Genomic DNA, 27694 nt, shown 5'->3' on the forward strand with positions numbered 1-27694 from the left:
TGGAGAGCACACCTTACTTACCTCAGACATGTAAGACATGTAAGAGGTAACAGAGGGATTGAAAGAAAAGCTGCTCAAAAAAAAAGCTGCTTCTGTGGAATTCCTCCCCTTCCTCAGAGAAGCAAATGAATGTTAAGAAGCTGATGGTAAAGCCAGCTACTACTGTAGAGATTTATAAAAGAGCCTTTACATTGGAGTACACAAAGCGTAAGTGACCATGCACCACCAGAAGCAGTCAAGAAGTTAAGAGGGCAGCAAGTCAAGAGAACAGGAACAGTCACAAAATCTAAGAGCAAGCACACGTAGAAGGAAGAACTAGCAAAGCTCCCTGGAGTGCTGACAGAACCAAGGCCACAGGACAGCTAAAAGTGTAGGGCAAATGCAAATCAACGGTGTTACTATTCCAACTGGCTCTAAGCTTGTTTGTCAAAACAGCATGAAGACTGCCAGACAGCACTGACAGTAATGAAGAATTGAGGAGACAAGATGAGGACGCAATAGCCAGCAGCCCTGGTTCTCCAACTCACCACAAGAAATCCCAGTATCTGCAAAAAAAAATGCAGTGCTTTGTTTAAAACAGAGCTCTTTCCCCTTCTGCATTTTGTGCTCTTAGAATGAGTTTTGCTGCTTTTATTGAGGCAATATAGTGGCAGAAAGAAACAGTTTTGATTAAATTATACAAGGAATATCAATGCAATGCATAGGAGTTTCTCAAATTCCAGTATCAGTAGATCTCAAGGTAAGGTTTGCCAAGGAAAGTACTAAAATTCAGAAAGAAACAGTAGTGATTCACAGATAAAAGCAAACAAAAAAACATACAAGTGAACAGACAGGAAAATGGTCTCAATCCAAGAGAGGAGGCATTTAGATTACATTCCATTTTGAGTAAGTGTATGAGAGAGACCTTTGTATAAGCAAATACATTGCAGGCTCAAAATATTTATTTTATGTAACAACTATTAATTGTTGCCATTCTGAACAGAAGCCAAGGAGGTTGCAATAGCTATATACTCAATGAGCTGGCACGATAAAATATAGTTAAAGCTGAAGTATGATTTGCATAATTGAAAGCTTGCAAAGCAAGCTTGTCACAGACAGTATTCAGGTAACTAATTGCATATTAAGCTATAGCTACCAGATGTCCTAAATATTCCTTCCAGAGATCTGATTGAAGACACAAAAGCTAAGTCAAACTATTCCAAAGCCTGGAATAAAAGAATAACCAACAAAAACCCTTGTGCTGACGCTTTCTCTAATCTTATCTTACTGTGGTGTACATATACTTTATCTATGGGCAACATCACCATCAAAAGCAAGGCAGTTTTTGTTCCTTCTGTGACACAGAAGGCTTTGTACTGGAACAGGCTGCCCAGGGCAGCTGACAAATCTTCTCTGGAGATATTCAAGACCCGCCTGGACAACCTACTGTAGGGAACTGCTTTGGCAGGGGTTTGGGCTAGTTAGAATCACAGAATGGCTTGGGTTGGAAGGGACTTCAAAGATCAAATAGTTCCAACTCACCTGCCACAGGAAGGGTTGCCAGCGACTCAAGCTGCCCAGGAACCCATCAATCCTGGCATTTCATCATAAGAGAGGTGCTCCTGCCTTTGATCATCTAGATGGGTTTCCTCTGGATCCACTCCATTAGCTCCGCATCTTTCTTTTGCAGGAGACTACAGGCCTGGACACAGTAGTTCTGATGTGGCCTCATGAGGGCAGAGCAGGGGGGAATCACCTCCCTCTCCCTGATGGCCACTCCTCTTTTCATGGGAGAAGTTTTGATGGTGAAAGGCCTTGCACAAGTCCAGGTAGATGATATCAGTTGCCCTTCCTTGGTCCACTGGTACCATCACTCCATGCCAGAAGGCCACCAGAATAATAAGGCATGATGTGCTGTTGCCGAAGTCATGCTGGCAGTCTTGGATCACCTCCTCATCTCACATGTGCCTTAGCATAGTTTCCAGGAGGATCTGCTCCTTGACCTTTCCAGGCACAGAGGTGAGGCTCACTGGACTGTAGTTCCCCAGGTCTTCCTTTCTCCCTTACATGAAAATGGGAGCGCTGATTCCCTTTTTCCAGTCCCTGAGGACTTCAACTGACAACCGTAAGTTTCAAACATGACAGAGAGGGGCTCAGAAATCTCCTGCAGGACACTGGGATGCATACCATCCAGCCCCGTAGACTTGTACATGTGCATTCTCATGAATGCTTGCTTCACTCTTACACTTAGGAAGATTTTGATGCTCTGAGCCCTCCTTGGAAGTTCAGGGACACAAGAGACTTGGGAAACCTGATTGGCAGTGAAGATAGGGGCAAAGAATTCATTAAATTACTCAGCCTTCTCCACAGCTGAGGAGGCTAGATTTTCCTTTTCATTTATTAGAGGGGGTACGCTCTTCTTTGACTGTATCTTTTACCAATGTACATAAATAAATCCTTCCTGTTTTTTACAACCCTTGCCAAGCTTAATTCCATCCACGCCTTGGCTTTCCTGATCCCATTCCTGCACATCCTGAAAGCATCCCTGGATTCCTTCCAGGCCATCCATTCCCATTTCCACTGCTTCAACAGATCCTTGTTCAGCCATGCTTGTTTTTCTGCCTCCTCTGATTTCTTATGCTGGCAAAAGGAGAGCTCTTGTGCTCTCAGAAACATGAAACAGTGCATGCTGCCAGCTTTGTTCCTTTCCTTTGTCTCTAAAGACAGTTTCCCAGGAGATCAGTTCGAACAATTGACGTTTGTAGATGCTTGCTGAATGTTTATGGGGACCCATAAACATTCCACTGATTGGAAAAGGGAAAGAATAACCCCGTTTTCAAGGAAGCAAAAAAAAAAAAAAAGAAGAAGAAGAAGAAGATCCAGGGAACTACTGCCCAGTCAGTCTCACCTCTGTATCTGGCAAGACCATGGAGCAGATCCTCTTGAAGGCTCTGCTAAGGCACTTGGAAAATAAAGGTGAGGTGATTGGTGATAACCAACACAACTTCACCGTGGGCAAATCATGCTGACAAACTTGGTGGTCTTTCATGATAGAGTTACAGCATCAGTGAGTAAAGGAAGAGCAACTGATGTCATCTATCTGGACTTCTGCAAAGCGCTGACACTGTCCCGCATGACATCCTGCTTGCCAAACTGGAGAAAAATGGATTTGATGGATGGACCACTTGCTGGGCAAGGAATTGGCTGGATGGTCGCTCTCGGAGTTGTGACCAACAGTTCAACGTCAAATGGAGACCGGTGACGAGTGGCTTTCCTCAGGGACTGGTGTTGGGATCTGTGTTATTTAACATCTTTGTAGGCGACATGGACATTGGGATCAAGTGCGCTGTCAGAAAGTTTGCAAACAACATCAAGCTGACTGGTACAGTTGACATGCTAGAGGGAACAGATGACATCCAGAGGGACCTGGACAGGCTTGAGAGGTGGGCCCATGCCAACCTCATGAAGTTCAACAAGGCCAACTGCAAGGTCCTTCATTTGGATTGGGGCAATCCCAGGCACAGACAGGTTGAGTGGAGAATGGCTTGAGAGCAGCCCTGAGGAGAAGGATTTGGGAATGTCAGATGAAAGACTCAACAAGAGCTGGCAATGTGCACTTGCAGCCCAGAAGGCCAACTGCATCCTGGGTTGCATCAAGAGAAGTGTGACCAACAGGTTGAAAGAGGTGATTTTATCCCTCTGCTCTCGTAAGACCCCACCTGGAGTACTGCAACCAGTTCTGGGGCCCCCATCACAAGGACACGGAGTTGTTGGAACAGATTCTGGGGAGGGCCAGAAAGATGATCAGAGGGCTGGAGCATCTCCTCTATGCAGACAGGCTGAGAGAGCTGGGGTTCAGCCTAGAAATAAGAAGGCTCCAAGTAGACCTGATAGCTGCCTTCTAGTACCTGAAGAGAGCCTACAGGAAAGCTGGGGAGGTATAGGGGATGGAGAGGTTGGTTTGACCTCTTTGAATGCCAACTTTCTGGGAAAGAGAAAGAGGATGTTTTGCAGCTAAGCATAAGATAAACTCAATGCTGTTATGAAGATTTGTTACAAAACTTGCTTGCTTTCTAGCCACTGGATTGTTAGTGGAAATGTACTGAATACACATTGGAATAAAAAAAGCTTGCTTGGGAAAATAAAGTGGAATCTTTTGCACGAGAACGCTGTGTCGTGTTGCTAGCCTGCAACAAGGAGGGACTTTTTATAAGGGCACATAGCAACAGGATGAGGGGAAATGGTTTTAAGTTGGAAGAGAGTAGATTTAGACTAGATAATAGGAAGAAATTCTTCACTGTGACGGTGCTGAGACACTGGAACAGGTTACCCAGTGAGGGTGGATGCCCCCACCCTGGAGGTCCTCAAGGCCAGGCTGGATGGGGCTTTGAGCAACGTGGTCTAGAGGGAGGTGTCCCTGCCTACAGCAGGGGGTTGGAATTCAGTGATCTTAATGGTCCATTCTAAACCAAACCATGTTATGATTCTATGATTGAACAGTGGATGTGTGCACAGTGAAGTGGTGGATGGTGACTTTCAGCAGTGGTGACAGTGATGTGAAAGACAAGCCACATTCCAGACAGCCTTGCACAGCTGCCACGCCACAAAATAACAAGTGTCTCAATTGTTTTCAGTACAGTGAACATATCCTTTGAAATTCATAAGGCAAGCTGTCTGAGTGAGTACATGCAAACTTAGTTGTTACACTGGCATATGAACTGAAACAAAAAGCCTCCCGTCTTTCTCTTATAGTGATATAGTTTTTCCAACACACATTGTGAGTGCTGGCAGACAGCCACGTACATTTAAGCTCCAGGTGCCACATTTGCCATCTTCCTCTGAAGGATGGGCCTCTGTAAAGGAATGCATGTGATTCAACAGAAAGGGTCTACAAAATCGGTCTGTGTAAATCAGCAGCATGCAGGTGGTTCAGACTTGTACCTCAAAACATGAGTCAAAGCAGTGAGACAGCAAATCAGAGAGAGGGACCATCTTGCTTTTTAAGCAGCATTTTATTTAAAAAAAAATTAAAAACTTCAGTTGTATTAATAAAATATTACGTACACGTTTTACGTATTAATATATTCTAAAAATAACCATCCAGTGACTATTACAGAGTTTTTCATGGTTGGGACTCAGGTCACTCGAGCTCTCATTTTCATCCACCATCCACAGCAATCAAAAAATCAATTTTTTTGGTAGTCCTGAAAAGTGTAAATCACATTGTTAGCACAGTAAAGGGGTAATGATGAGTGATCTTTTTCACACACAGTCAGTACCCAGCAGAACTGTCTTTAGGAGGTAACAGCTCTTTAAGTCTGTGACTTACCTTCAACCACATTTCTGTTAGTATCAACTGCAGAAATGAGGGCAGCAGCACTTCTGCATTAGCATAATGCACCTCCTGTCCTCTAATTTATTCATGTACTGCTTATTTATAATCTTGATAGAATAAACCACAGCTGCCTTCTGGAACGGATACAAAGTTTTCCATAGAAGGATCCAACAATTTTTACATGTCCTACAAGCAAGAGTCCTCTAATAGAAATTAACAATGAATCATTCCCACAAACCTTAAGCAAACACCCAAATTACAGAAGCGCCTTGAGACATTAATAGGCTGTTGGTTTTTTTTCCAAGCCAGTGTAGAATAGCACAGGAAACCTGCCTAATCTAAGATCTGTACTATCTTAGGAAAGAGATCACTGCTGTATTCTGTATTCTCAATTTTATGAGCTTACAGCTCTGTAGAAATGCAAATTAACAGGACTGGAAGTTTGCATCCTGAAGAAGAAGTGCTCCATTTGATTGTTTTCCAGAGTGGAAAAGGTGAACAATCAGTGGACATCAGTGCCTCCACCTACCTTACTGATTAGAAATAAGTGGCAGCAGTAGCCAGCAATTATGTATAATACTTTTTTACAGGCTCTCATTCATGTACTGCTAGTTCTCCCTTGGCAATAGCTTTTTTTTGAAAAGTACAGCTGCTGCACATTTAAATTTAGTGAGCACTCCCCAAGGCAATCTTCTTGTGAAAAAGCAGCACTTCATGGGGATGGCATAAGTGCACTCTTAGCAGCCAGTTTCTGATGACAAGGTTTTACAAGAGGACACTGACCGCTTCCCAGTTTAAGCTACTCAGTTTCTGCAGTGCTACCTCAACCCGGCTGGGGAAGATGCTGTGCAAGAACAAGCACATACAAGCCTGAGAATTTCAAGGGATTACTCACTTCAAAATGATTTTTGCACATTTCTACTTTCAACAGCAGTAAAAAGATGCTGCACTCTTAAAAAAGACTGGTTCTTCCAATATTCGCTTCATTTTAACTTCAGAAGACTGTGCCATATAAGGGTATCAGACCAAATCCAGGAGAGCAGATCTGTTGGCTGTAACACTGGTTCTCTCTTTCTAAGCTGGTTGGGGCTATTAAGATCTACACTTTTGATACATTCAGGTTCCACCAGCAACACAACATAATTTTCTGACATGTTTCAACAAGCACTTGAAGCAAGTGATGCTACTTTTCATGCTGACAATAAAATATCTCAAAAAGTAACGCTGAATTCCTAAATGCCTTATTTATATCTAAACTCTGAAGTCCTAGCCTTGTCCAAAGTCTGAGGCAGAAATCTGATTTCCCCTTACTGAAGATCAGACTTTTGTAAAGATGTTAAAGCATGTTCTGATACAGCTCTGGAAACTCTGCTCACTGACAAATGCAAGATTTCAAGATTTTTTTTTTGCAAGACTGCAAAACTCAGAAGCATTTTTTTCTCTTTCCTGTTGTTTAGCTAACTGTATATTCTAGGGACATGGACCTCAAAATGTTAATTGCAGACACATGGTGTTAGGTGCAAGAGATAAAAAGCTTCAACTAATTACTTTAATGAATTACCTATGGTACTTGACAAATTCCCACGTCAGCTGACCCGTGGTACTGAGGGCAGCAAATCGTGAACAGATTAAAGATTCTAATTCAAAGAAAAATTAAGCCAATGAGCTTGTGGGCAGTGCTTGGTGTGGGTGGCACTTGGGCTTCGGTGGGTGGTAGCTACAGGGGGTGGTTCTGGGTGGTGCTTAACAGGTCACGGGGCGGTCATGTGTCAGGTATACAGGCGGCTGCTGTGCAGCAATAAATGGGCACTGAGCTACACCCTATGGCGTGCGTCTCTCGTGCCACTGTGCCGGGTAGGGGTGCAGAAGGAGGGGTGCTGACAAGTGTTGTTATCTGGGCTGGGATTGCGTGGAGGTTAGCATCAGAGCTAATGCGTTTTACTTGTAATTTGACATAATCTAACACAGCGGGTCAAAGTGCTTGAACAGTAAGATGAACTTAAATAATTTAGTTGTCCATCTGAGCTCATGAGGAAATGCAGTTTCATGGAAGCATTTCTGTTCCAGCAAGATATCACACTCTTGTATTGAAACAGCCTCATCCTGGTAAAAACAAAACTGGTATTAACCTACTATATAGCTATTAATCTAATCTAATTGCTACTATCTAGCAAATTCCTGCTGCCAAGATGACAGATTCCAAGCTCAAGAATTAATGTTTGCCTCTCTGCTACAAGGGCTGACTAGTTTAGTGTCACATACAGCTGCTGAGTCCACAAACCTTTTCTTGCTATGAGGGTATGAAGTATGTACCACTGTTTGAGGAAAACTGGAGGTTCCATATGGAAGTAAATGTTAGGGGACAGGCTTGCTTCTTAAAAGGATCACTGTAATGTACTGAGATCTTCCTTACCCTGCATGGTCTTAACAGTTCATTTGCCTAGTCCAAATGAGATAGCAGAATTCCCTCTAAATTTGACTTACATTCTTTAATCTATCACATAAAAGAAATACCATATTTATTTCTTATTTCTCCCTTCTTTTTTCTAAGTGATATGAAGTTTATTAACTCATAGAGAATTTTCTTGTTTGCTTGAGAAAACAAGAAGAAAGTCTGATAGCCTCTCATTTAGTAGATCATACCACACTCCATTAAAAGATTAATGGTATTAGAGATTTCTTCTAATTAGCAGATCTGTAAAGCATAGCAAAAGAGTCTTTTGGTACCAATTCTGTTAGATTGTAGAATTAAGCCATTCTTACCTTCAAGTGCTTATCTGAAAACACAAATCCTAAAGGGCTCCAGATGGTACTGGTATCCAGGGTTATTATCCATTCAGAGAGTTTTTATGTTTTGAAATACTGGAAGTACAGTTTTCTCTCGTGTTCCCATTTTAAAACAGGTGAAACATTAAGAATTTACCTTGATCTACTCCCTCTCCTCGTTTCCTTTTTAAATTCAAAAGTGTGTGTTGTTGCTCCTTTACAGCCTCTGCAGCACAGTTGGGTCTGGGTAGCAGATATCCTGGAGTGGGTCCTGGTCGATTACTGAAATACTTCTGTTTCAATGCCTTAACAGCCAAAAAAAAAAAAGTAATCAGTGTAAGCATCAGAACTTCACATATGAAGAGACTATAATGAAATAAACAGATTTTAATTGAGACTTCAGAAACTACTTAAGCATCTTTGTACTGAAAGATAGCAAGATTTAATATTCTCAGTGACTACCATGGTACTTCGTTAGCTAAGAGATAACCGCAAGCTCACTTCTAGCTAGCACTCAAACATTCTAACAAAACTCTAGATGACACTGCAGGAGATCAGTGAGTTTCTAGCTCTGAAGAACTCACTTTCTGAATAAAGAGAAGAGATACATGAGTAAAGATGGAAGTGAGAAAAAGAGATTAAAATAGTGTAACCAAAGTTTTGAACACTATTGTTTTGCTAGCTTTTAAAACCGGTCTTCCTATTCATTAACTGTGCTGCTTCTACAGTGTAAAATGCAAGACGACATGGTTTGAATGAGCATGTAAGCAAGATTAACTTGATGTAGAAAAATTACATACCCTATTTTAAATTTTAGCAGTTCCACAGCTTCCATTTACTATGCTTTATGGCTTTACTTATGTAGTCTGTTAGCTCTACACTACTTTTGCTTATGCCAATTATAAAGTATTCAATGCCATGTATAAATCAAGCCAATATGGTATGCAAAAATTGCTTTCCTGCCTTACACCGTGGAGATGTCATTAAAAACATAAGACTAGAAAAATCACATAAATTCAAGTCACCATCTTACAATATGGCCTGGAAAATGTCTTCATATATATGAGTTAATATAGGAATTGTCTCAAGCATGCTGCAACTAGTTACTTGGGAAGGTACATTTTTAGAGATGGTGACTAAAACAAAACAAAATCCTCCAATATGCTCTCAAAAAGTCAATTCGTTCAAGGGTATCGAACAAGCACTGAGATTTGCCTTGTCCAGCAAGCCATGAGGGAGTCCCAGCCTTGCAGTGGGGGTGTGCATGCTACCCCATAACTGTGAGGTGATAAATATTTGAATTAGTTGCCGTGCCTAGCCCACGACAGTAATACTATTTTCAACTAGAACAGAACATTCTGCAAGATTTTAATTCAAAGTCATTTATTTCTACCCAATAAACAGTAGTGAAACTGAGATCAATTTTACTCAAGCAAGATAGAAACTGAAATTCAAGACAGTGGCTTAAATCACCAGATGTCCATTTTAAAAAAGAACCAAGAAAGTTTAAATGAAATTGGAGACTGGATGAATTAAAGCTGAAAACATTTTAAAACAGGGAATAAAACATACTATGTTAAGATTTACTCGTTATCTTAGGAAACTGAATTTTAGATGTTGACTATGATTGTCTGGCTCATACACTTTTTAGTTGTCTACCTTGGCTACATAATTGGGAACAGTGATTATCAGAGAGCGTTATTTCAAGTTTTTCTGTATAAAATGTGGGAAATGTGCTTACAGTATTTCACAGACAGATATTCCATTTCAGACCTGGCTTCTTAGCTTCAGAACACATTTATCTAATGTTTTGAGTATGTTAATGAAGATTAGAACACATACAGGTGTACTATACCTGAGTGGCTGTAACTCTAGAACAAGGATTAAATGTAAATAATCCTTGTAGAAGACTAAGTAAATCATCTCCAGCTGCACTGAAGATATGTTGAAGAGGCATTCCAGGGAAAGACTTAAACGTGACGTAATCCGGAAGACTTGTCATTCCCTACAAAGACACAAAAGTGGGATGTCTGTTTTTCAAGATTGAAGGAGTTTAGCTTTTCACAGAAATGAAACTTCATATAGCTGTATCCAAAGCAGAAGCTAACTGTTCTTCAAGACACCCTGTTAATACCTGAGTGTGGGAATAATAGGTCATAAAAATTACTCTAAAAAAAGAATTGACGCAGTATCCATTACCAAGTAATCTTTCACCCTCCTGCTTCAGTAGTGAGGAGTACAATAGAAAACAAAATTAACAAAGGAAGCATGGAGGAACTTTACAGTGAGCACAAAGTAAAACTGGCAGACGGTAAAGAGACAAGATACAAAGAGGAGCTAATGTGCACTTCCTCCTGGTAATATACTGTCCTCTTCAAAGTTTGTCATCCATCGTTAGCATTTTGAGCTACTTTTTCAAATGCATGTTTTATTTATGGGCTACAGGGAAGGAAGGAAAAACCAGTTAAACAAAAGATGAATGGCATTTTTGCCCCCTTTAGGTACAAAAAAAAAACAAAACACAAAACAACAATCAACCAACCCTTCTATTCAAATTTCACCATAAAACTAAACCAGTTACAGACAATTATCTAGATGTCAGTAAGTATTTTAAACCTTTAAATCAACATATTTCAGTAAGTTTGCTCATCAAGTTTATTCAAGCTAAATAAAACACTAATGCTGTAGTAAAAATGTGTGCAATCAGTTACAACTTTGACTGCAAAGGTTTCAATATTTGAAAATCATAGGTTTGGAAATAAATTTCAGAATGCATTATCTCTGTTGTGCTAATGAATTTCCTGTCCTCTCCTTTTCTCACCTCCAAGAAAGAGAAAATATCACTGCAAAAATCTTTGTGCCTCCCTTTAGAATCCTAGCACAACAGAATTGTGTGGGGCTAGTATTGCCTTACACAAAATTTTTTCACATAGCTATAGATCCATTTAGTGACCACCTCAGGTAGCACCTAAGCGCCATTCATACAAAGGAAAACTGGCATACAGGAGGAACAGTTGCAGGATACAATGACCCCTGATCCCTCAGGGGTCGGTCCTGGGACCAGTGCTCTTCAATGTCTTCATCACTGACACAGACAATGGCATCGAGTGCACCCTCAGCAAGTCTGCAGACAACACCAAGCTGAGCAGTGCTGTCGACACAATGGAGGGAAGGGAAGTCATCCAGAGGGACTTGGACAGCCTGGAGAAGTGGGCCAATGAAAACATAAGGAGGTTCAACGAGGCCAAATGTAGAATGCTGCACATGAGCCAGGGCAATGCCAGGTATTTATACATATAATATTATACAAATATATATGTATTTCTATAAATACAAATAGGGAAGATCTCCTTGAGAGCAGCCCTGCACAGAAGGACTTGGGGGTCCTGGTGGACGAGAAGCTGGACACGACCCAGCAGTGTGTGCTTGCAGCCTGGAAGGCCAACTGTGTTCTGGGCTGCATTAAAAAAGGGGTGGCCAGCAGACAGAGGGAGGTGGTTGTCCCCCTCTACTCAGCTCTTATGAGGCCCCATCTGCAGTACTGCGTCCAGGCCTGGGGCCCCAGTACAGGAAGGACGTGGAGCTCTTGGAGCGGGTCTGGAGGAGGGCCACTAAGATGAACAGAGGGCTGGAGCTTATATGGAAAAAAGTGCCCTGAAATGACTGACAACACCTAGCTACTCTGACTGAGCATAGCTAGACAGGTTATCATTCATGTTTTAGATGCAGCTTGTGTGGCAGATGAAGGCTTAGGGATACAATGCCACTGAAAGCCAGTGGTGCCAATCACAAAAAAAAAAAAAAAGGAGGGTCCACTGCAGTGACAGACACTGAATTCTGTATATTACCAGAGAGTTATTCTGAGAAATCATTTTGCCTCAGAACTGTCTTTCTTTCTTTTAATGGATCCCGAATAAAAAACCTGGACAGCCCAACTTAAGGTCCTATAAATTGTTCCTAACATTGAAAGCAATTAAAGCCTTCTGAGTTAAAACATCAATATATCAAGAATCTCAAGAACATTAAGCAATCAATATTAATTTTATATCAATAGCATGGGAAACTGTGGACCAAGAAAGGAAATTAAGATGTCTCTCAACTGCTGCATGATGCTAAAAACACTGTTGTAATGATTAGAGATTTGCTGAGATAGAAGTCTCAGCTGCTTATCTTCTTTCTTTGTGAGAGGCAGCTGCATTCTGAGAACTTAATGAAATATTCTGATACATTTTTAAAGTTAATTTCAAAAGCAAAAGTAGAGTCAAGTAAAATTAAAGTCAGAGTGTTAAACAAAAGGACTCACAGGCCACTGTTCTTCTGTTGGAGTGCCCAGTGTTTCAAAAATCCTTGTTAACTGGTCAAGATCAGAGTCTCCTGGCAAGAAAGGAACCTGGAAGAAGGCAACAGCTCATTTAAACTAAATTGTAGACTTAATTACAGAAATTATCTTAGAGTGGCTCCTCATAATTGCATTACACATTCAAACTGAAACATCTTTGTATACCATGTGCCTGTAACAAGGGACACTGAACACTTAAAGCTATCTAGTGACATCCATATAGATTTTGAACATTTCTTGTAACCCAGGCTTAGTATCACTGACTTGACAGAATAGAACAAAACGTAACATTAAAACCACTACAGCATTAATGTAGAATCATTCTTTTATCAAGCTAACTTGTTTTACCCTGAGCTGTAAATTTACAGTCTGTTGATCACAATAATCTTTCCAGCACCTACAACCTCAAGATAGGTGATATTACATGACATTTTATATACAAACATTAATGTGGATTGCAATCACATTACAAAAGTGAGAATTAATAACAGAAGAACAAAAGAGCATCAAGAGAAATTATACTGACTCATATCCATAAAGGATTAAACTGCCTAACAAGATGTCAACTCTAAGACGTCAACTAAGCTAGGCAGAAGACAGAAAAAACTGCATGTCTGTCCAGTTTGAGCTGTCATTCATGCAACAGGCACACAGTGAAAGAAAAAAAAGGGACTTCGTGAACAAAAGTGAAGTTAGAGGCAGTATTTTAATCATAAGGACAGAAAGAGCATAATGAACACCCTTGTAAAGCAGAGCACTCAATTTTGGTGCCTTGAAAGCCCATTGAAGATCTTTAAGAGCTTTTGTAAAGCTCCCGGAAATTTCACTATCCTTCAATCCAGTACACCAGGAAGAAGAGACAGATACATTTAAAACTATCATAGTGATAAAACCTCGCCATAAACATAATGTGCTTTGTAAGAAAAATAATTTAATAGAATTAGATCATGTCTTTGCTTTCTAACTTTCCACAATGTACACAACTTCAGAGGTCTAATCCACACCTGTCCAACCTGCAGCCCACACACAGCCTGGCCCAGCCTGCCCTGCAGCTGTTCCCTGCCCTGTACCATCACAGCAGTGGCTCTGCCCTGCCAAGTAGCCCAGCCCCGCCTCCAGCATGCAACCACTGCCGGCAACAACCAAACAGCAGTGTGCAACTGGCACTGCCTGGAATGAAAGCAGGGCATGGCGTGGATGCAGTGCACTTAAGGCTCAAGTTAAGGCAAATAATTGCATGTATTGAGGCATATTGCTTAAACACAGTCCTGTGAACAGCGAAAAATATGCAGCTGTGCTTTCCATTTTGATTAGTAATTTGAGAATAGGTTTCAAGTCTGCAGGAAAAAATCACCAATTCTTTGGTATATTTGAGTTAAAGCGTGATCATGTTTCTCTGTTGGACCCCTATAAGCCCTATTTTACCAAAGAGAATTATCTTCACAGATCTTCACTTCACAATCACACCTCATCAGTATGCCATTGCTCTTTGGCCATACGCATATTTGTGAACAACTGTTCTCAAGGATCAAACACAGTAAAATTTCATAAAGATTTCTGATGAACACCTTGGCAAAGCACTAAGAATTGCGACCATTGCTATCAAACCAGGCTAATGTACAAAAGCAAAGTCAAATGTTTCACTAGGTCTGTGTTGTTGCTGCTCTTTTTAGGTTTTAAAAAGAAACACTACAGAATAAAATAAGTTTTGTTTACTTACGTGCATTAGCTATATATTTTACGAGGGCTGCTCCAAAAGTAATGCCTCCTATTTTATTACATTGGCCTACACTGCCAGAGGTGGATGTTGGTGGTATGATAGTAGAGGTGGACCTCCTACCAACACCCCATCCCATGTTGTTGCTGTGTGACAGATGGCAGCAGTGGGGCACTCTGACAGAATGGCATCTGACATGGAAGTGCAGATGAAGCAAGAGGTGTGTTATTGAATTATTCCACATGGAAAAAAAATGGCATGCACTGATATCCATCCATACTTGCTGAACATTTATGGGGACCACAGAGCAGATGGGAGGAGGTGGATGGTGCGTATCAGCACTGATGCCATCACAGCAACTGTGGAACAGGTATCACCTTCACAGGTAGAGATTTTTATAAGCACGGCATGCAGGCTCTTGTTCAACGTTGGGAAAAAAAAACACAGCTAATAGTGGTGACTACATTGAAAAACACTGTTTTGTAGCTGAGAATTTGCTCTATCAAATAATTATTGTGCTATTTGTATTTGTTGTTGTCGCCATGGAAATAACTAGCAGTCATCTCTTCCGCAGCATTCCACATTACACAGTGCAAGATTATCCCTTTTCACTCAACGTGGCCCAGGCAAGCCAGAAGGTTGGACACCTGTGGCCTCATCTATGTTTATGCATGCACTACTGATGCTTCTTAAGCAACCACTCTATATTTCCATTCTGAACTTGTACTGGCACATCTATACATATGATAAATCAGACAAGGCAAATGATATATTCCCAAGTGTTTTCAAACAGACTAGTTACCCAATCTGGTTCACAATACAACATACACTTAAAGTGCATAAATCAAGCAGAACCTGCTTATTTTGGGAAGTACGTTATACTGCAGGCTACTTCATGCTTTCAGCTATGCTTGTACCCCCTGCCCTCCACTTCCTACCTCCTACTTCAGTGTTTTCAGAAGACCTACATAATTGCTTATTTCCATAAAGCATATTTATGGATGATTACACCTTTACATTACATTATGTCACTCCTCAGTAAGATGTTATCTTGAATATCTCCAGCCTCACTCCAGTCTATTAACTAGCCACAGTTTACAACAACAACAGTACATTTTCAGCTCATTACAAATAAATCTACAGTTGTACTATGGTCATTATTCCCAAATATTGGTAAACAATTTATAGAGTGTACATGTACATGTGATGCCAAATGTTCTGCAAATATCATAGATGAAAACTGAGGAATGGCTGTGTGAAAAGAAAACACGGAGAGGACTGGAAGAGTAAACTACTTTACTCACCTTCCCAAAGGCAGAACTGTGATACTCTGTTGTACTTTTTTGCCTAGCTGTTTTTTAAGGTTTCCAATCTTTGCAATGGTTTTGGAACCTCAGCTTATTAGAAAATTTCCCCTTACATTTAGGTAGCAAACTTCTGGAAGGTATTTCCTTCCTGCCCCCTTTCATTGCTCCTACGAAGTAGCCTAAGTTTCTATTGATTATACTACTGCAGGGAAGAAGAAACCCACATCTAAAATGCACATTTGAAGACTTACCCTGAGAAGCAACTCAGCTAGAATACAACCAACAGCCCACATGTCAACACCAACACCATACATTCTAGCACCAAACAGTAGTTCTGGGGATCGGTACCATCTGAACAGAAAAAAAACGTTTCAGGAAAACCTGGTTTTACTTGATGTATGCTGCAGCAGAGCAGGACTACAAGAAGAATTCTGCTCTTGCCCGTGTATTTTCCAAACATTAAAGAACCACAAAGCGTTGTTGTTGTTTTGTTTGTTTTTTTTTTGTTTGTTTGTTTTTGTTTTTTAAGTTTGAAAAGCATTGCATTGTACATCATGGGGCTATGCGTAACCACAGTTTTACTACAGCTGAGCTAACGGGCAAACAACAGAATTGCAGATATGCAAAGGAAAAAGTATAAAAGTATATAGGGAGGCTTACATGTTACAGACCATTGTTTTCTTTAAATTTATTTTCAATAAATGGTACTTTAAGACAGAGTTCCTTTCAGCTTTCAAAAATACAACTAGCAACAGACTTAGAAATTAATTTTGTGTAAAATACATCTTGGCAGCAATTATTTGAAGCTGGGCAAGATTTGATACACACTGCATTTCAAACAACTGTATCACTGATGCCTTTTGATTGAATGAAGGTATTAAACAGTTTTGCTGCATAGTTTTAGCATTACAGTGGACCAAAGGAAACTTATTTTGCAGTGTTTTTGTAAGAGTACGTATGTCTCTTTTGTTGTAAGAGTACATGTCTTAAGTAAGCACATCAAAAATGACATTAACTTAACTGGGTTGAGCTTTTATATCACAACAGTTAATGTGCCTCACTACAAAAGACTGGTGGGTTCATGATTAGCAGCAAGTAACAACTGTCTCTCTGAAAGCTTGATTTGTAGGTAAATGTTATTTTTACGTGCTTCAAATCCGTATCATACCATAGAACAACCTCCAGGGACACAAATTCTAATCATTCTTTAAAACACTGCTAAAAAGCATTTTATTATGCTTTCTTTATGCAAAGTTATGAGACTTTTTGCCACTACAGTCATACTACTTGAGCTAGAAATCAAACTTGAAATGTGTTGCTTTAACTTGGTGTATTCCACAGGGTAATACATAACATTTACCATCAATCTAAGAAATGTCTTACCTTGTTACTACTTGGTGTGTGTAAACTCTGTTTGGGCTTCCAAAAGATTTTGCCAAGCCGAAGTCAGCCAATTTCAAAACACCATTTTCATCTAACAGCAAATTATTTGGTTTAAGATCCTGTCAGTACAGAAAGCAAAGAAGGAATCCCGTCATTGTTAATAAAAACAGACAACATCCCAGCAAGAGTATAGTAACAGTATTCTAAAATTCAGTCTAAATATATTTTGAGTTTTTACACTGTGATGAAGAAAACAAATGACATCATTTCCACATAAATGAAAATAAAATTAAAAAAAAATCAAACATCTCAGTTTGAATATTATGCTATTTAATTTCCAGAGCTCAAAAACACAGATTTGTGGTAGGTTTTTGCTTTGCTGCAAGAACGTTACTTCTGTCTTACTGCACTGTTGAAAAAAAAGAATAAGATGATCGCTAATTTGTCTGACAGCTGGAGAGGTTACGGGACTGATATAGTTTAATATAGTAACAGTGTTGTGTCCTGGATGCAGCCAGGAGGCACGTAGCCATTTACTTGCATCTCCTCACACCCAAGTGAGACAAGAAGAGCAAGAAAATTCATAGACTGATATAAAACAAAGGGCATTTAACAGGTGAAAGGAGGAAAAAAGCCCAAAAAACAAAAAGAAAAAAACTAAACAAAATCCAAAAAACAAGGGACTCAAAGGAATTCACTTATCACCTCCCACAAGCAGAGACTGATGCCCAAATAGCCTCTGAGCAACAGCCAACTTGGAAGACAAAATATTTCCCTATATCCCGTTTTTCAATTTTTATTTATTTTCACACCATTGTACCACAGACAGCATTTCTCTGGGCCACTTGGGTCAGCTGCCCCAAGTGCTTCGTCCTGTCCTAATCTTGAGCCCCTCCAAGCAGATCTGCTGGGTTAGAGACAGAGCAGAAAAAGGCTTGAAGATGTGCAAGCAGTGTTCAACAGGTGGAAAACAGCCCACTGTTTTAACTACAGATTCAAAATACAGCATGATGCAAACTCCTATGAAGAAAGTTAACTTCATCTAAGCCAGACTAGATCACAGTTCTAACCAAAGTCATGAATCACTTGAGACAGCTTGACAAAGGCTGCTCAAAAAGTAGCACCTCCTGTTTAGTATGTTGACCCACAGTGTCAGAGGCAGATGGTGGTATGGCAGTAGAGGTTGAATCTACTCACCAATATCCCATTATATTATTTTGCCATGTGACAGATGGCAGCAGAGAGGCAGTCTAACAAAACAGCATCTGACATGGAAGTGCAGATGAAGCAAAGCTGCAGAACTGAGTTCTTCCATGTGTAAAAAAAATAGTACTCGCTGACATTCTCACTGACACTTGCTGAATGTTTATGGAGACCAAACATTGGATGTGAACATAGAGAAGCAGGGGTGGTGCGTTACTGCAGTAGAGACAGTGAGTGACATCTGCTGATGCTGGTTTTTAAGAGCGTGGCAAGCAGGCTCCTGTTCATCACTGATTAAAATGCATAGCTAAGAGTGGTGACCACGTTGAAAAACAGAATTTGCTCTGCTGTATAGAGATATCGTGCTTTTTGCATCGTAGTTTCCATGGGAATTAATAGAAAGCATTACTTTTGGAATGACTTATACATATAAGCATCTACACTATAGATGTAAGTAATTCTTAACATTTCCAGCATTGCAACTACCACTGCTCAACAGCTAGTGCAACCCTATGCACTGCAAACCAATTAAGGTTTCATTATTCAGACTAAAATTCAATCCAAAGTGACATTTGTTATGGGAACAAAGGCATTTAGAGCATGCTTACCCTGTGCAGAATCCACTGTTGATGTAAATACTCTAATCCTTGAAGTGTCATCAGCATGTAGGCTTTGATGTGAGCTTGTGTTAACACAATACTAGTATCCTTTATAATAACCTGCAAATGTTAGATTGACAATGGTAGATTGATAACCACAAAAGCTTATAATGCAAAATTATTCCGCAGTTTTTTCAGCTCAAAAGTTAGCTTATGCTTTAGGATAAAGTTGCAATTAGTAGCTATACATACTCTACTGTTCCCATCCTTTGTCCAAAAACAAAAACCCAAAAAACAAAAACCAAACTCCCCTCCCCCCAAAACAACCCACAAACAAAAAAAAAACCAAACCAAAACAAAAACCCACAGGTCTATACTGATCTAGATATCAGAACCGGAGTAGGGACTCCAGATGGTCTATTGTGAACTTGGCATAAGCAGCCCATTTAGAAAATTGGCAGGAAGCATGATTTTATTTTATCTTCATACCAAACATATACAATCTGACAAGTCAAAAAAGTTGTACACAAAAATAACAGATGTGTTAATAATCTACAAGAAATTATATTCCTACATGCTCATTTGTCCTCCATGCAATTTAAGCATCTAATCCTTGTTAACACATTGGTTTCCTTTTTTTCCCCCCACAAAGACAGGGAAGTATAGCCACGACACTATATTTCAACAAACTTAAGTGTTCAACATAGTTTAATTTTTAACATCAAAATTCTAGTGAATATCCTCCTTAAAAATACTTTCTAAGTCACTCCCTCAAAATTGTTTAATATTGCTTTTCAGTTCATTAGTACCATTTCTCAAGATTTAAATTGTTTGAGATTTACAAAGCAACAGCCTAAAACCAAAGAATTTCCAACATGCAGCACGAGCCTAATCACAACAGGCCTTAGTCCCTAACAAAGGTGTCTGAATGATACCACTCTGCATTGTGTTACTAAGTATTCAATTCCTCCTTGTACAGTGTACCTTCTTGATTTCTAAACACTGCATAGTTACTAAGTAAAAATCAATCCTCTAGAAAGTGTAGGCATTACTTCTATGAGCAAAAAGAAGAAAAGTAAAACTTCAGTCTTATATTTCTCTGAGTTTCAAGAAACTTGTCAATGCTTTACTTTAATATTTTAAGTGTGAGCTCCAGGGTCTCATGCCATATGTACAATGGGTTAATTTCTTCCAGAGTATGGATATGCATATACAGATCTGACATGAGAATCATCCAAAATGTCTTCTCAGCAGTGCTCCACAATGAAGCATCTGCACTAAAGTATTTGATAAAAATATTTTAGCAAAAGATAAACTAATGAAACATCTGTAAGAGTCAGGCTTGCAAGCAAGTACCACTGTCAAATTTAAAAGAAAGGTCCAGGAGTATGTGACTTCTAGTCAGATCATTACATGGCATACTTTAATAATATCACACTTACTTGTGCATGTTTTACATTACTGTGCTTAGCAATTGCATTCTGAGATCCTGGCTTATGATCAGTGGTTCTATGCTCTGACTGAAGTTCCTAGAAAACTAATATAGTAAACAGTCTGTTTCCTGGTAACAGTGCTGACAGAAATTACTTAAAAGGCATTTTCAGTTGAAATTACACAAAAATTGTCACACTATTCCAACTCTTTTAAAGGTATAATATTAATCAAGTTACATAATGAAAGACACCATTATAAAAAGAAAATTAAAAAAATACAGTAAAAGTAAGGCTATAAAAATAGTTTTTCAGGATGCATTTTCAAAATGCATTTGAAGATACTGAAATAAGAGATATCTTAATCCGTCTTACCTCAAGGTCTGTTTCCATGAAGTCAAACACCAAGCTAATATTGGATTTGTGTCCAAATGCATCTAAAAGCTGTAAAACAAAATGTTATGATGAACTATACTCCCTCAATTCCAGTTTTCTAAAATTCCACTCTACTCTAGTTTGCACAGGCACTTTCAGTTTACTGGCAGAGACAGACAGGCACAGGACTACCTACGGCCTAGACTTGGGAAAGCATGGAACTGATCTCACAGTTCTGTCTTGAATCTTGTTTTCTTTAATGTAACCCCGTAATATGAAGTAGCACTGTTGCAGTTCACCTACCTGCAACACAAAATTTATTACTTAGTTTACTTCTTAACTCGGTAGCCAAGAAGCCCACATGATCTGGTAACGTTTTATACAATTACCTCTCCATCCTAGAGTTAAAAATCTTGAATTCATAGAATCATAGAATTGTTTGAGGTGCTAAGGATCCTTAATGATCACCTAGTCCCTCTCCCCTACAAGGAAAAGGGACACACACAGCCAGATCGGGTTTCTAAGAGCCCCATTCAGCCTGACCTTGAATGCCTCCAGGGATGGAGCATCCATCACATCTCCGGGCAACCTCTGCCAGTCAGTGCCTTACCACCCTCACTGCACAAATTATTTTCCTTTTGTCCAATCTAAATCTTCCTTTTTATTTTGAAACCACTTCCTGTAGTCCTACCACAACAGACCCTGCTGAAGAGTCTGCCTCCTTCCTTCTTACAGCCCCCCTTTAGATAGTGAAAAGCCACTATCAGGTGTTCCCAGAACCTTCTCCAGGATGAACAGCCCCAGCACTCTCAGCCTGCCCTCATAGCAGAAATGTTCAATCTCTTGGATATTTTTTTGGCCCTCCTCTGGACAAACTCCAACAGGTCCACATCTCTCCTGTATTAAGGACGCCACATCTGGATGCAATACTCAAGGCAAGCAGAGCACAGAGTAGAACGGCAGGATCAGCTCCCTCACCCTGCTGGCCACACTTCTTCTGATGCAGCCCAGGATACAGTTGGCTATCTGGGCTGCAAGTGCACATTGCTGGTTCATATCCAGCTTACCATCCAATACCCCCAAGTTTCTGCTAACTTTGATGGATATTCCAAAGCACACCTTGCATCCTTACCCTCTACCCAAGCTCAACTGTTATATAGAACTTCTGCCCTCTTGGATTCATGAATGATTGCAAATTTGCCAAATTCCTTCTCACACTGTTGATATCATCTGCTTCTGTAATGCCTGTGGAAATAAACTTGAGAGATTCACTATGCTCTGTGTGAAATACATAGATTGCCTTCTACTGCATAATTTATACATACTATTGTTTTGTGATTGCTTTCCCCCCCCCCCCCACTATCAGTTCCACTTTACTTACCAACCAAGTTCAGTAGACTTCTCTGTGTACTGTAACCACTTTGAAAGTTAAGTTCACAGTCCAGAAGAGTACTGTACCTCCAGTCCAAAATGCTAAATAAAAACTACAGAGAATTCCTATCTGGTCTAGTGGTTATGGCAAAGTTTTGAATGACCTACATTTGCTAATTTTAAAGTACCTTCAGCTCCCGCTAAGTATCTGTAGACAGAAGTCAATTTAAGTAAGACTGAAACAAGACAGGAATCACACTACCTAACAATGGGTTTAAGTGGCAGCAATAAAACCTAATAAAAACTATGTGAATCCCTCTTCACTGTTACTTACAAAGCCTGCTTTTGGCTGTCACAATTTCCTCTGCCGCTAGCCAGTTCAGGTAAATTTAACACTGCACTCGTTTGCATTTGTATAATTGAAATATAAAAATAAATAAAATAAATAAAAATCAGATGATCTAAATTTCTAGAAGCCTTCCCACCTTTGATTTCCATAACCACGAGCTAAACAGTAAAGGATTTAAAAATAAAAAGACTTAGTATTTATTAAGAAAACAGACGTTTTTCTGCAACAACTCTTTCACTGTTCACCTTGGGCAAAGAATCTACAATAAAGTAGCTTTCTGATAACTAGTTTTAAATATCAGTTTGAAACTGTATCAACAGTATTTGGGAACTGATTTTAGAAGTAGCATTCATTTTACTTACACCAATAACATTCAGATGGCTTAGTTCCTGCAACAACTTTATCTCTCTGAGAGCTGTTCTGTTGATTCCTATATCGAAAAAAGTAATGAAATAGAATAAAATTAAAAATTTCAAATTAAACTCCAGCAAAGAAACCTCTTATTCTGTTGTTCATTGATTATTTAACATTACAATCCTTTTCCTCACCGCTCATCTATTTGTTAAAGCCAAGCAGACTGCCACAGATACGTAGATTGCTGCAGACAAAATATAGGTAATAATTAGAAGATATAGATTATAAAGCAATGTATACATTCCTTTGGCTAAAAAGGTCTGTTCTACAACAAGCCTAGAAAAACAGTTTCCAGGTTACAGCAAGCTTTGATTTTGTTTTAAAGTAAAGTTACGTCCTGGAAATTTCAGTTCTGCATCATTTCCAGAGGAAGGTAGAGTGAACATGATTTTTGGAGAAAAAAAAAAAAAAAAAAAAAAAAAAAAAAAAGCTATTTCAGCCAGAAGAGGTAAGAAAATTTCTCTTCTGCAGTTGTACTACAACACAAAAAGTACTGGCCAAAACCTACTCACCCTAACACAAATCCTGTAACAGACAGATTTCATAAAGAAAAACTTGGGGAGGGAACTTTGATGGTCATCCATACTGCATCCCATCAAACCATGCACACTAGTTAACAACTCCTCTCTCAAAAACATGCTGGTATGAATGGCTAAGACAACTTACTGGCAGACAAACACTACTGCACTTTATTGTGCAGCAAGATTCAACTATGTGTGCTCAGAAAAATCGCTATCCCCAGTGTTTTTATTCAACATATAAGATTCTAGCAAAGATTTGGGTGCAGTGATGGATTAATTTACACTCTCATTTCACCTATTTTAATTCCTTCTTTAGAAACAGTGTCTGCTTTCATGTGGGCATATTTTTTATACTAAAAAAAAAATAAAATCCCAAGTATGCAACCAGTTAAGCACAAGGAAAACCAGACATGATCGCTCTTCTTCTTGAATTATGGCTGCAGGCCCTAAAAGATGACTGTCCTTAAAGGACATTAGTCTAGTGAAGACCAGGTGAATCGCAGCTCTGTGGCAGTTGACACAACTGGAAGACTCTGGGATGTCTAGTTCTTCCTTAGAATGGAACTGAAGAATTTTCACAAGAATCTGGTAACCAGGTGCAGGATCCCTGAAGGATGGCAGCTACGCCCATACGACTGCACGCTATTGCACCAGATAAGCAAAAAGCAAAGAGCAGGATTATTGGGTTTTAATTGCAACATCAATGCCTGAATGCATGTGGCTGGTCAGAGCATCTCATCAAAAGAAACTACTGGACAAATATAACTTCTCAAAACAAAACAAGCAAATTTACTCAAAGAAAAGATTTTTAGAATCTTGTTTTTACTTATTATTTTCATGTGATATTTTCTGGGACAAAAAAGATAAGCACTTGCACTTCCTTTGCACAATTAAGACACAGAGGCACACGTAAGCATCAGAACTATTATTCTATGCTATATTCATGTTTGGGTTGCACCTAAACTGAGAAAGTTGACAGCCATCTATGCGCAGCTAGACATACAGTACGAGAGTACTGTATTTCTGATGTTATTTTTATCTGTCTCCCTAAGTTTGGAAGGAATCAATCACCCAGTCTGCAGAAACAAAACCAATAAAAGCAGCTTATAGAACATGAACTTATGTTAATACTTACCATCTTTAGCTTCTGATCGGTGTCCCAATTTAATCTGAAAATAAATGTTTCATATTATATAAGGTCAAGCCACAGGCCGCAACAGTACAGGTACATCCTTTGGTGTTATTTTTCCAATGCAGGTTGAGTTTTAATACCACATTTTCAAGTCCAGGAAGAGTAAAATTTAATAAAATGTCTCTGATGAACACCTTGAACCCTCATTAAGAACTGTAGCCACTGCCATCCAATCAGACTCGTGCATTAGTTGTACAAAAACAAGGTGAAATAGCTCTTTAGTTTTACTTTGCTGTTGCTCTTTTAGTGCTTTAATTAAAAAAAAAAAAAAAAAGTGCTGTTACTTCTATACGTTAACAATACCGAATATTTTACAAGGACTGCTCTGCAGTAATGCCTCCTATGTTATTACACTGGCCTATGAAGTCAGAGGTGGATGCTAGCATGGCAGCAGAGGCTGAACCTTCCCATTCTGTGTTGTTGCCATGCGACAGATGGCAGCAGAAGGGTACTCTAACAAAATGACATCTGACACAGAAGTGTGAATGAAGCAAAGGTGTGTTGCTGAACTCCTCCATGCAGAAAAATGGCACCTACCGAGATTCATCGACACTTGCTGAACATTTATGGAGACCAGGCAGCAGGTGTGAGCACAGTGAGGCAGCAGGTGATGCCTTTCAGCACAGGTGACGGCAACAGCAGGTCAGCTTCACTGGTACAGATTTATGCCATTGCAGCACGCAGGCTTTTGCTCACTGCTAGTGACAATGCCTAACTAATGGTGCTGTCTCTGCTGAAAAATAGTTTTTGGTATCTCAGAACATGCTCTACCACATAGTGTCACTGTGCTTTTCACATCTGCTGTAGCTTTCACAGAAGTAAAATGGAGGTTTTGCTTTCAGTCCGGCCCATGTGTACGTGGCCCAGAACAATCCGACCTCACTACACGTGGCACAGACAAGCAAGGAGGCCAGGCAGCCATGGATTGTGCTACCTTCGTTTTTGCCAACGGCTCTAGCAACCCTCACGCACTACCCACGGCAGCCGTCCACACAAGCAGCGCTGCAGGGCAAGGCGCTCAGCGACACAACAGAGGGACGTTCCGGCACTCACCTTTTTGATAGCAACGATCTGCCCCGTGACCTTGTCCTTTGCCTTATACACAGTAGCAAACTACGGGGAGAGAGAGACGCGCGTGAGCGCATCGGCAGGGCGGCCCGCAGTCCCGAGCCGGCAGGCCCGGACACTGCGGCGGACGGCCCGCCCCGCGCACCCCGGCCACCCCCCAGAGGGCCCCGGCAGCCGCTCACCTGCCCTTCCCCCAAGAAGTCCAGTTTCTCGTAGCGCTTCGCACGAGCCCGCGCGTCCATGGCCTCCGAGCGGAAAAGGCGAAAAGAACCCGAGGCCGGAGAGACGAGACACGAAGCGAAGAGCAACGACGGAGCTTTATCAGCCCCCGCGCCCGGCGTCGCTTCAGGCCCGCCGCCCCGCCCTGCCGCTGGCTGCCCTGACGCCACCGTGCGGCCGCCCCAGCCCCCCGCGCCGCGCGCCGCTGCAGCGTCAGCTCGGGGGCGAGGGCGGGCCGTGCACCGCCCTGACCGCGCTGCTTGGGGGCGGCGGGCTCTGATGGCCGGCTGCCGCGCAGACGCGGTGGAGGTGCGGCGAATCAGACCTCGGTCAGCTGCGCAGAACGCTTCGCGGTTGGGCAAATGGCACGACTGCAATACTGCAGTCGAAGGCTGCGTGGTTTGTAGAAGAGCTAGACAAGGAAGGAGGGGCGGGGAATTGCGCTCTGCGTTAAAAACCGGACGTGGATTGTGAACATGGATTATGGAGAGCTGCCTGCGAGGAACAGCCAGGGTCAGGCAGAAAGCTCGTGGGCAGCAGCAGGAACTGGTCCATTGAAGGACATCTGCTGCGTAGGGTCTACTCCAGGCTGCCTGATCAAAGGGAGCCTGTGCGTGAGGCCTTCTTGCTACAGAAGGCTCTCATTCTGATGGGGGATTTCAACCACCCAGATGTCTGCTGGGGAAACAGGATGATGGACTGCAGGCATTCAGGAGACTCCTGAAGTGCATGAAGGAAACTTCCTGACCCACGTGTTGGACAGACCAACCAGCGGTGAATGGACCAGGTGCTCATCAATGCAGATGAGCTCATTAAAGAGGTTAGGGCAGCAGGCACTTGGGCTGTAGTGAACATGGCCTGCCTGAGTCGGTGATCAGGAGGAACAGGGGCCTCCTGATAAACAGCAGAGTCGGGATCCTGAACTTCAGCAGGGTGAACTTCTGCTCAAGAAGCTGTTGGATGAGATCTTCTGTGAAACTGTTGTTAGGTGCATAGGAAGGGAACAGAGCTGGCAGCTCTTTAAAGACACCTTTCTGAGAGCATAACAGCTCTCCATCGCCCAGCATAAGAAGTCAGGCAGAGGAGGTTGGAAATGGACATGGCTGAGCAAGGACCTGGTGTTCAAACTGAGGGATAAGAAGGACCTGTACAGGAAGCAGAAGCAGAAATGGGTCGTCTGGGAAGAGTACAGGGATGTTGTGCAGATGTACAGAGGTGGGATTAAGATAGATGAAAGTAAAATTGATGAGGCATTTGAAGAATAACAAGAAGGGGTTCTGCAGGTCCATTGGTCAGAAAAGACAGGCCAAGGAGTTCCCCCTCTGATTAATGAAAAGGGAGAACTGGCTACAATAGACATGGAGAAGGCCAAGGTACTTAATGAGGTATTTTCCTCAGTCTTCACTGGCAGTCAGGTTTCCCCTTGTCTCTAGCATCTCTGAACCTCTTGGTAGAGACTGGGGTAGAAAAATACCTTCCACTGTAAGAGAAAAGCAGGTCCAAGACCACCTCATGGGACTGAATGTGTACAAGTCTATGGAACACACATGTCGGAGTCCTAAAGGAACAGGCTGATAGGTTTCTAAGCTACTCTCCAGCATACTGGAAAAGTTATGACTGGTAGGCAAAGTCTCTGGTGACTGGAGAAATGACTCCCATTTTTAAGAAAGCGAGAGAGGGAATGAAGACCCAAGGAACTACAGGCCATTAGGCTATTAAGCCTCACCTCTGTGCCTGGGAAGGTCATGGAACAGGTCTTTCAACACATGTGTGATGAGATTATCTAGGAAAGCCAGTTCAGTCCCATTAATGGTAGATTGTGCCTTATCCTTCTAGTGGCCTTCTACAATGAAGTGATGGCATCAGTGGACAACAGAACAACTGATGTCATCTGCCTGAGCTTGTGCAAGGCCTTTGACAGGGTCCTACACCACATCCTTATCTCTAAATTGAGGTGGTTTTGATGAGTGAACTATTCAGTGGATAATAATTGGTTGGTTGGATAATTGCAGCCAGGGAGTTACTGTCAATGAATCTATGTCCAAGAGGAGGCCAGTGATGAGTGGTGTTCCCTTCGACTCCATCTTGAAACTGGTGCTCTTTAACAGATTTATTAATGACATAATT

The 27694-nt window shown here is 41.0% G+C and overlaps 1 protein-coding gene across 8 annotated transcripts; it reads right to left on the bottom strand.

The window, feature by feature from the left end:
• Positions 1-4972: 4972 nt before the first annotated feature.
• CDK7 (cyclin dependent kinase 7) lies at positions 4973-25747 on the bottom strand. 8 transcript variants are annotated; one of them, XR_008203195.1, is made up of 13 exons: positions 25531-25747; positions 25334-25393; positions 24224-24257; positions 22516-22583; positions 20434-20502; positions 18638-18748; positions 16827-16945; positions 15695-15794; positions 12384-12470; positions 9936-10085; positions 8238-8385; positions 5309-5448; positions 4973-5183 (listed from the first exon to the last, which is right to left on the bottom strand). XR_008203195.1 is itself a non-coding variant. In XM_052670271.1 (12 exons), the coding sequence occupies exons 1-12, from the start codon at positions 25588-25590 to the stop codon at positions 5411-5413; spliced, it is 1044 nt and encodes a 347-aa protein (XP_052526231.1). In that variant the 5' UTR covers positions 25591-25747; the 3' UTR covers positions 4973-5410. The 8 variants fall into 8 exon arrangements, 7 of the variants coding, with proteins under 7 accessions (XP_052526231.1, XP_052526236.1, XP_052526235.1 ...); XM_052670271.1 differs by having other exon boundaries at positions 4973-5448; XM_052670276.1 differs by having other exon boundaries at positions 4973-7417.
• Positions 25748-27694: the final 1947 nt, after the last annotated feature.

This window comes from Tympanuchus pallidicinctus, unplaced genomic scaffold (genome assembly GCF_026119805.1).
Source record: "Tympanuchus pallidicinctus isolate F22 unplaced genomic scaffold, pur_lepc_1.0 scaffold9, whole genome shotgun sequence".
NCBI classification, from domain to species: domain Eukaryota; kingdom Metazoa; phylum Chordata; class Aves; order Galliformes; family Phasianidae; genus Tympanuchus; species Tympanuchus pallidicinctus.

Excerpts from the sequence above, each read along its gene's own strand:
- CDK7 (XM_052670271.1), bottom strand. The coding sequence starts at position 25,590 with ATGGACGCGCGGGCTCGTGCGAAGCGCTACGAGAAACTGGACTTCTTG. Across the intron at positions 20,503-22,515 it reads GCCATCTGAATGTTATTGGT|CTTTTAGATGCATTTGGACA; the intron begins GTAAGTAAAATG and ends TTTGTTTTACAG. Across the intron at positions 12,471-15,694 it reads TAGCTGAGTTGCTTCTCAGG|GTTCCTTTCTTGCCAGGAGA; the intron begins GTAAGTCTTCAA and ends GCCTTCTTCCAG.